The sequence below is a fragment of the Ranitomeya variabilis genome, chromosome 6 (genome assembly GCF_051348905.1).
Source record: "Ranitomeya variabilis isolate aRanVar5 chromosome 6, aRanVar5.hap1, whole genome shotgun sequence".
Lineage (NCBI taxonomy): Eukaryota > Metazoa > Chordata > Amphibia > Anura > Dendrobatidae > Ranitomeya > Ranitomeya variabilis.
In genome coordinates this window covers 326,868,187-326,878,633 of record NC_135237.1, presented here as the reverse complement: position 1 = coordinate 326,878,633, position 10,447 = coordinate 326,868,187, and the positions used below count along the sequence as shown (strand labels likewise).

The 10,447-nt window shown below is 42.3% G+C and overlaps 1 protein-coding gene across 3 annotated transcripts in view; it reads right to left on the bottom strand.

Annotated features, from left to right (window-relative positions):
* Window positions 1-1,220: 1,220 nt before the first annotated feature.
* RIPK1 (receptor interacting serine/threonine kinase 1) overlaps window positions 1,221-10,447 on the bottom strand; it is an 86,411-nt gene continuing 77,184 nt past the window's right edge. For 2 of the 3 annotated variants that reach the window (XM_077269788.1, XM_077269791.1), the window contains 2 exons: window positions 5,806-5,955; window positions 1,645-2,338 (listed from right to left, as the gene is read on the bottom strand). In XM_077269788.1, the coding sequence (XP_077125903.1) occupies window positions 2,037-2,338; window positions 5,806-5,955 (452 nt within the window). In that variant the 3' untranslated portion in view covers window positions 1,645-2,036. Of the gene's footprint in view, window positions 2,339-5,805; window positions 5,956-10,447 lie in introns of all 3 variants that reach the window. The other variant, XM_077269787.1, reaches the window with a different exon arrangement.

The following is a 10,447-nucleotide window of genomic DNA, read 5'->3' as shown; positions in this document are numbered from 1 at the left end:
ACATGGCGTTCCATCTCAATTCCAGTCAATTTTGCATTGAAAAGTCAAATGGAGCTCCTTCCCTTCCGAGCTCTGCGGTGCGCCCAAACAGTGGTTTACCCCCACATATGGGGTATCGGCGTACTCAGGACAAATTGTACAACTTTTGGGGTCCATTTTCTTCTGTTACCCTTGGTAAAATAAAACAAAATTGGAGCTGAAATACATTTTGTGTAAAAAAAAATTTAAATGTTCATTTTTATTTAAACATTCCAAAAATTCCTGTGAAACACCTGAAGGGTTAATAAATTTCTTGAATGTGGTTTTGAGCACCTTGAGGGGTGCAGTTTTTAGAATGGTATAGACTCCTCAAAATGACTTCAAATGAGATGTGGTCCCTAAAAAAAAATGGTGTTGTAAAAATGAGAAATTGCTGGTCAACTTTTAACCCTTATAACTCCCTAACAAAAAAAAATTTTGGTTCCTAAATTGTGCTGATGTAAAGAAGACATGTGGGAAATGTTACCTGTTAAGTATTTTGTGTGACATATCTCTGTGATTTAAGGGCATAAAAATTCAAAGTTGGAAAATTGCAAAATTTTCAAAATTTTCGCCAAATTTCCGTTTTTTTCACAAATAAACGCAAGCTATATCGAATAAATTTTACCACTATCATGAAGTACAATATGTCAAGAGAAAACAGTGTCAGAATCGCCAAGATCCGTTGAAGCGTTCCAGAGTTATAAACTCATAAAGGGACAGTGGTCAGAATTGTAAAAATTGGCCTGGTCATTAACGTGCAAACCACCCTTGGGTGTAAAGGGGTTAAGGACTGCTCTTCTTGCTTTAGACGTTTCCATATTTCATAGCACCTGAAATTAAGGGCCCAGTCAGATGGCCTTATAACACGGACGGCGATCACACCGCAATGCACGGGCTGGCCGGCGGCTCTGCTGACCTGAGCAGGACAGCATATATTTCTATGCAGCTGTCACACTCAGGTCAGGAGACCAGCTGGCCAGTCCATGCATTGCGATACGCGTGTCGCAATTGTGTTATACGGTCGTCTAAGTGGGCAAAATTCACAAACACAACTAACAAAATACAACAAATGTAAAAATTAAAAATGGATGCATAACTAAATATGTTTTAAGAGATATCACAAGAGTGAATTTCTAACAATCTGACATGCCCGATGCTCTCCTGTAATATATTTCCCTTTAAAACTGATAAAGATAACATTTCATACTTCTTTTTTACTTCCCATTCAATCAGTAACATGTAGTCCCGAAGTATAATGCATAAACTTGACTAATACATTGAGCAGTGTTACCAACATGCAGTGAAAACGATAGGAGCATATAGATAATGGCAAGGACAGAATATATAATTTAAAAACTACACAAGCAGGAAATGCCAAACGATTATTGCACTATAGAAGCTGAAAGCATAAAATATACTAATCTATTTTCCTTGTTACCTTTACTTTTCGTACAAATTCATTTTTATTAAATCTATAAAACCTGTGTATTGATTTATTTTGTGGACACAGGGGTCACTCTTTACGTCATTACTTTCATAAAAAGTAGCATATACAAAACATGTCCACAGACAATTAACATCTTTACTTGCCAATAGCATTGATGTGTTTTGCTTTTTTTTTTTTAAGATGAGGTTGAATGAAGATTATAATACTCTTATTATCAATGCTGACTTTCCTGGGTCTGTAGATTAAAACCAGTTTAAAATCATGTCAAGAAGTGGAAAGAGCAAGGGTCCATATATAAGGGTCCGTGTATTAACCCAGGTCCAGTTTTAGATTTTTTTTATATTTTTTTAATGGAAATCATCTTCATCAGCTGCAAAATTGTCTTCTAGGTTAGACACTAGAAACAGTCTAATCAGATGAATGAATGTAAACTTCCTGCAATAGCTACACACAAAAGTCATCACAGGATGACATCGGACTTTAGCCTCTTCTGTACAGTCAGCACTTTGGCACTTCTCCGATTATAGGGTGGAAAGCTTTCCACCGCTCTTGAGGATCCAGGTGATGTTTAACCATTTGTTGTTTTATTTTGGTTTAACATGATTAATTGATTGAGTAGATCCGTATCTCTAAGTTCACAGAGTGCAGAGGCCACCTTTCCAACCGTAATATTTTTCGACCCTTCTTTCATTTGCCATTTATACAACATCTGATAAACTTTTTCCTTCAACCCATCACGTTCGCAGTCATGATCGATTTCTTCAATTTCAGGCTGACGTAATCCAACTTTGCGCGCAAACTCTTTCCACTTCCGGGCTAAATTGTCCCTCAATAGTTGCATCTGGCTGTCATTTAATAAAGAACTGCTCTCTGAAATGCAGAAATACAGAGAAAAATTACTAAATTAATGATAAGTGTCATGTGCTTTAGACAAAACGGATTTGCCATTAACTCAGCTAAATACATTTATGTCATGGGCTTTATACTCGTTAAACTATTAGATTTATTAAACTAACCAATTAACATACAGGCAGAAGGAACTGAGCATTCCCAACTAATCGCCAGGTGTTAAGAGAACCTGTGCAGCCATTTTCCAATGTTTAACTGTCTGTTCTCATAAGATAACCATTCTAATTATTATGCTTTGCATTATCTGCTTGGAGGCATTGACACCCTAAGAGTATTCGGGGTAAACCCCCCTAAATCACTAGCTTATTCTGATGGCCATTTTTTTTACTTAATTCTTATTCGCCCATTCCATATAAAATATCCTTAATCCAAGATTATACAATTTCAGGTTTTAAAGTGCACCTATAACTTCTGTGCAGCCACAGCGCTTTATAGACATCAGCATCTAGATAAAACAAGTGTGATATGCTAATTAAATGTATTTAGGAATTTACATTTGACATTTCTTTCAGTCATTTATTCTTTTTCTATTCTTGGAGCAACTCCTTCATGACCTTGGGATTTTCCATTTTTCCGTGTTCGTTTTTCGCTCCCCTCCTTCCCAGAGCCATAACTTTTTTATTTTTCCGTCAATTTGGCCATGTGAGGGCTTATTTTTTGCGGGACGAGTTGTACTTTTGAATGATATCATTGGTTTTACCATGTTGTGTACTAGAAAACGGGAAAAAAATTCCAAGTGCGGTGAAATAGCAAAAAAAGTGCAGTCCCACACTTGTTTTTTGTTTGGCTTTTTTGCTAGGTTCACTAAATGCTAAAACTGACCTGCCATTATGATTCTCCAGGTCAGTACGAGTTCATAGACACCTAACATGACTAGGTTATTTTTAATCTAAATGGTGAAAAAAAATTCCAAACTTTGCTTAAAAAAAAAAATATTGCGCCATTTTCCGATACTCGTAGCGTCTCCATTTTTCATGATCTGGGGTCGGTTGAGGGCTTATTTTTTGTGTGCTGAGCTGGCGTTTTTAATGATACCCTTTCGGTGCAGATACCTTCTTTTGATCGCCCGTTATTGCATTTTAATGCAATGTCGCGGCGACAAAAAAACCCGTAATTCTGGCGTTTCAAATTTTTTTCTCGTTATGCCGTTTAGCAATCAGGTTAATGCTTTTTTTTATTGATAGATCGGGCGATTCTGAACGCGGCGATACCAAATATGTGTAGGTTTGAGTATTTTTTTATTGATTTATTTTGAATGGGGCGAAAGGGGGGTGAGTTAAACTTTTATATATTTTTTTAGTTTTTTCACTTTTTTTTTATTTTTGCCATGCTTCAATAGCCTCCATGGGAGGCTAGAAGCTGACACAACACGATCGGCTCTGCTACATAGCAGCGATCTGATGTTCACTGCTATGTAGCAGAAATGCAGGTGTGCTGTGAGCGCCGACCACAGGGTGGCGCTCACAACTGCCGGGGATCAGTAACCAATGACCTCTATGGTTACTATTCAGAAGCATCGCCGACCTCCGATCATGTGACGGGGGTCGGCGATGCGCTCATTTCCGGCCGCCCGGCCAGAAGCGCCGGTTAAATGCCGCTGTCTGCGTTTGACAGCGGCATTTAACTAGTTAATAGCGGCGGGTGAATCGCGATTTCACCCGCCGCTATTGCGGGCACATGTCAGCTGTTTAAAACAGCTGACATGTCCCGGCTTTGATGCGCGGAGCCCTGCATCAAAGCAGGGGATCTGACCTCGGACGTACTATCCTGTCCAAGGTCAGAAAGTGGTTAAAGATTCCTGTGTATTCCACATAACCGCTTCAGACTCCTGTGGGCTTCAAAGGAGAACAGTAGTTATGCAATAGAGTGAAATACTACAGTATCTGTGATTATAGGGGTTGCCCACTACCTAGATAACCACTTTTAAAATGAAAAAGTCCTAGTCTCCTTTGCAAAATAAAAATAATAGATATTCACCCTATGGGAGGTGGAGCCGCATATTCATCAACTGTAATGAGCGGCACCACGTGACCGCTCATACAGGAAAAGCTGCAGGGCGGAGGGCAAGCGTCGAGGGAGGCGGGTGAGTATTTTAATGCCGGCGGCCGGGCGCACAGGGGGTGGGAGGGGGGAGGATGCCCTACAGTTTATTTTAAACACAAAAAAACAAAAAAAAAGATTTTTCATCCCGTCTCCCCAGCGAGCGCTGGAGAGAACGGATGAATGGCGGCATCAGCACCATGCTGGGGGGACAGCGCTTACTGTAGCGCTGTCTCTCCTGCACGGTCCGTGTGGTACCCAGGCGGCACACGGCTGCCGCACGTGTGCCACACGGATGGCCTACGTGAGCTCACGGACACGGATAACTCCGGTATCGATTTTTCCGGTACCGGAATTATCTGGACGTGTGAGACTGGCCTAATGTGTCACATTTTGCATGTCAAATAAAATGTTTAAAGAAAAAAATTAGTTTAGATTTAATCAACACCCCACCTTTGCCCACAATGAAGATAACAAATTCTAAAAAGTAAAAAAATTAACATATCTGGTATCACTGTGTGCGAAATAGTCTAAACTAATAATTCACAGAAAAATATTTATTCTGTACGGTGATACAGTATCCTTTCGTACCAGTTATAATATGTTCCACCAACTCCAGACCCGGAAAAAAACCCAAAATAAAAATTCTTAATTTTTGTTTTTGTACACTTCAAAACATTTCAGTTAGTCTAGTAAAATTGAACAATTTGTAACTGGAACATTTTTGGTATTGCTTTTTCTTGTACCCCATCTGCTCTCCACCTTCACTTAATCATCCAGGTACAGAAATGTTTATAACGTATTGCTGCAGAGGTTACATCTAAAGTGGAGAAAGACCAATTACAAAAGTGTAGCCTTTGCTTTTAGTGTTGCAGTGATGTTGTACAATAGACATTTAACTTATGTTTCTGACAACACAAGTTTTGTCTGTCATTTTCAAAGCCTCCTGGAACTGTACATCATGATTTTCCTCTTCTTGTCAAACGGCAGCCATTTGTGACTGGTGCCCTACTAAAGTCGGGCTGTGCACATGTTTGACTTTTTTCTCAGTGTCTGTCCAAGAAAAAGAATTTCAGACTACAATTCAAGTCAATGAGTGTGACATATGAGTGCAGTCAGATTTCCACGCACTCACAGAATGGAGACAATTTTTTCTCCATCTTCTCCTCATCAAAGAGAATCGGATAGCACTATGGCGGACACTCGAATCAAACTCTGAGCAGAATGTTATTTGCATAAGTGACCCGATTCTCTGAGATGAGCGAATCTACAGCTGTCTGCCCCTTCCCCTAAATATAGTTTTTAGACCAACTGTATATCTATGTAGACAATAGGAGTATTCTATATGCTGCTTTTTTGTGATCAATTTAAAAAAAATAATACCTTACCAAGCACATCAGCATATCGATATTTTATGTAATTTAATCCTTGTGTGACTTGACCACTTTTCGTATCGGACCCGCGTCCAACATTTAGGTAATTATTGTTTCCAATCTGAAAGGCTGTACTGTTTGATATAGTCAGATTGACAGATTTCTCTAAAAAAACAAAACAAAAACAAAATAAAGAAACATAATTATTTAGAATTATAAAGTAAAGGAGCAATACATTTTATATACAGTACTCTACTCAACATTAAAATTGCAGAAATAAGACGAAAAATCAGGACACGAGTTGCTCATACTTTTGTGAGCATCCTTTGTGGCCTAAACGTGCTACTATGACCTGTGTCATCTCTGGACTGGTCTCCCATCGAGGACATCAGGGATGTAATTGGTCTGCAATTGCAAAGGGAGCTGCCAGCAGCGGATCTTGATGATTTGCACAACACAGTGCATTAAGCGTGGCAGAACATTAGGCTACTTTCACACTAGCGTCGTACGACGCATGTCGCAATGCGACGTACCGACGCATACTGTGAAAGCGCCGCACAACGGGGGCAGCGGATGTAGTTTTTCAACGCAACCGCTGCCCCATTGTGAGCTCCGGGGAGGAGGGAGTGAAGTTCCGGCCGCGCATGTGCGGTCGGAAATGCTGGACACGACGCACCAAAAAACGTTACATGCAACGTTTTTTTGTGCCGACGGTCCGACGCAACCGTCGCACGACGGTTGCGACGTGTGGCAATGCGTCACAATGTTAGTCTTTGGAGAAAAAACGCATCCTGCAAGCAATTTTGCAGGATGCGTTTTTTCTCAAAAACGACGCGTTGGGACGTGCATCGTACGACGCTTGTGTGAAAGTAGCCTTACTCAGACAACCATTAGCAACTACATTGATAACAAGCCAAGGCGTGTAAATGTGTGTCTATATACTGAATATATATACACAGTCATTAAAACTCAGCTTTTCACAGCTCTAGACAGTTAACCCTAGTACACATCTCCTCTTAGTTCCGTTGGGATCATTACTACATTCCTCAACAATGAAATAGTAGGACATTTGGGCCACGCAGCCTGATCACAGTTGCACAAGCAACATACAGCCTGGCATTGCCATGTTGAAAAACGACTCCTGGGGCACTTTGGAGAAATGGCCGTACCATCCACAATTGAGCCATTCTTGTTATGATCCGGTGACCATGGAGCCGCATGAGACTTTCTCTGGAGAAGGTGGAACCTGTACTGACCGCAAACCCTAAACTGACACCGCAACTAGAAGTAGCCGTGGGGTGTACCTAACACGTCCTAGACACCTCGACACAGCCGGAGGACTAAATAACCCTATAGATGGAAATGGGAATTCTATCTTGCCTCAGAGCAGAAACCCCAAAGGATAGGCAGCCCCCCACAAATATTGACTGTGAATATTAGAGTAAAGACACACACAGGCTGAAAACAGGATTTAGCAAAAGAGGCACTTCTAGCTAAATAGTAAAGGATAGGACAGAGTACTAAGCGGTCAGTATTAAAACCCTAAAAATATCCACAGCAGAAAATACAAAAATTCCACATCTAACTAAAGACATAGAATGTATATCTGCATCTCCAGAGAATCCAGCATGACTGAAAAATCCAAACAAGTCTAAGCTGGACAAGAAAAAACAATGAATTGTTCTGAATTGTAAAGCACACTGCATGTGTGCTGCAGGAAAATAAACCAGACTCTTATCTTGGCTGAATTGGCAGCAGAGCAGAAGGAACCAGACAGAGATGTAAACCCTCCAAGAACAATGGACAACTGGCAAGGAGTAATGGATCCTGCACACCTAAATACCTAGTAAAGCTGCAATAAGCAGAAACACCTGCCCTGGATTACAATCCAGAGACAACTGCGCTACCACCAACAACCACCGGAGGGAACCCAAGAGCAGAATTCACAACACATTCTGTTCTGCATGTGAAATTGGACAATATAAATCAAGGAGTAGTGTCTACACAAACCATCAAAAGGTGTGAGGTCTAAGCTTTTCAGCATTGATTCATACTTTTGTCTTGGAAGAGGTGAAAATGTTCTTTGGAGATTATGTGGAAAATGCTATGAAAAGGCCTTCTTGAGGGAACATCACACCAGTCCTACTACTGGGATTATGGTGGGGGCTGGCATAATTTAGCCAGACTCTTCTAGTCTTCATTCTAGGTACACTAACAACTCAACGCCATATTGACTTGGTCAATGAACCAGTTTTAAGGCCATTTTTCCAAAGTGTTTCAGGAGAAAGGCAAAAGCAAAGCGGAGGGCTGAGAGAACAGGCTATAACTAAGAAGGAAAGCACATAAAAAGGAAATACCGTATATACTCGAGTATAAGCCAACCCGAGTATAAGCCGACCCCCCTAATTTTGCCACAAAAAACTGGGAAAACTTATTGACTCGAGTATAAGCCTAGGGTGGAAAATGCAGCAGGTACCGGTGAATTTCAAAATTAAAAATAGATACTCCATACCGTTCATTATGGCCCCATAGCTGTGCCATATAGTGCTCGGCACCGTTCATTATGGCCCCATAGATGCTCCACATAAAGCTGTGCCATATATACAATGCTCTGCACCGTTGCCCCATAGATAGCTGTACCATATATAATGCTCTGCACCGTTGCCCCATAGCTGTGCCATATATATAATGCTCTGCACCGTTGCCCCATAGCTGTGCCATATATATATATATATATATAGTGCTCTGCACCGTTGCCCCATAGCTGTGCCATATATATAATGCTCTGCACCGTTGCCCCATAGCTGTGCCATATATATAATGCTCTGCACCGTTGCCCCATAGCTGTGCCATATATATAGTGCTCTGCACCGTTGCCCCATAGCTGTGCCATATAGTGCTTTGCACCGTTGCCCCATAGCTGTGCCATATATATATAATGCTCTGCACCGTTGCCCCATAGCTGTGCCATATAGTGCTCTGCACCGTTGCCCCATAGCTGTGCCATATATATAAATAAGCTCTGCACCGTTGCCCCATAGCTGTGCCATATAGTGCTCTGCACCGTTGCCCCATAGCTGTGCCATATATATAATGCTCTACACCGTTGCCCCATAGCTGTGCCATATATATAATGCTCTGCACCATTGCCCCATAGCTGTGCCATATATATAGTGCTCTGCACCGTTGCCCCATAGCTGTGCCATATATATATATAATGCTCTGCACCGTTGCCCCATAGCTGTGCCATATATATATAGTGCTCTGCACCGTTGCCCCATAGCTGTGCCATATATATAATGCTCTGCACCGTTGCCGCATAGCTGTGCCATATAGTGCTCTGCACCGTTGCCCCATAGCTGTGCCATATATATAGTGCTCTGCACCGTTGCCCCATAGCTGTGCCATATATATAGTGCTCTGCACCGTTGCCCCATAGCTGTGCCATATATATAGTGCTCTGCACCGTTGCCCCATAGCTGTGCCATATATATAATGCTCTGCACCGTTGCCCCATAGCTGTGCCATATATATATAGTGCTCTGCACCGTTGCCCCATAGCTGTGCCATATATATAGTGCTCTGCACCGTTGCCCCATAGCTGTGCCATATAGTGCTCTGCACCGTTGCCCCATAGATACTCCACATAAATCTGTGCCATTGCTGCTGCTGCAATAAAAAAAAAAAAAACCACATACTCACCTCTCTTGCTTGCAGCTCCTCAGCGTCCGGTCCCGGCGTCTCTCCGCACTGACTGATCAGGCAGAGGGCGGCGCACACACTATATGCGTCATCGCGCCCTCTGACCTGCACAGTCAGTGAGGAGAGACGCCGGGAAGATGGCGCGGCGCCCGGCGTGTGGAACGAGGGAAGGTAAATATGACATACTTACCTGCTCCCGGCGTCCCGCTCCTTCCCCCGGACAGCTGGTCTTCGGTGCCGCAGCCTCTTCCTCTATCAGCGGTCACCGTTACCGCTTCATTAGAGAAATGAATAGGCGGCTCCGCCCCTATGGGAGGTGGAGCAGCCTATTCATTTCTCTAATGAGCGGTCCCATGTGACCGCTCAGGGGAAGAGCTGCGGCACCCGGAGACCGTGGGACGGGCAGGGGGAGCGACAGGAACGCCGGAACTAGGTGAGTATATGACAGTCCTCACCCGCCAACCCCACCACCGATCATGACTCGAGTATAAGCCGAGAGGGGCACTTTCAGCCCAAAAATTTGGGCTGAAAATCTCGGCTTATACTCGAGTATATACGGTAAGTACAGGATAAAAGCTGTGATGATACATGCGCTAAGAAAACAGCAAAACCTTGAATACAAGCAGACTATCCAGAATACACTTAGGTCTAGAAATATTTGGTCAGTTTTGGCAATTTAGCGGTTTAACCCCCTTCACCCCCGGAGCTTTTTCCGTTTTTTCGTTTTTCGCTCCCCTCCTTCCCAGAACCATAACTTTTTTATTTTTCCGTCAATATGGCCATGTGAGGGCTTATTTTTTGCGGGACGAGATGTACTTTTGAACGATACCATTGGTTCTACCATGCAGTGTAACAGAAAACAGGAAAAAAATTCCAAGTGTGATGAAATTGCAAAAAAAGTGTAAACCCCACTTGTTTTTTGTTTGACTTTTTTGCTAGGTTCACCAAATGCTAA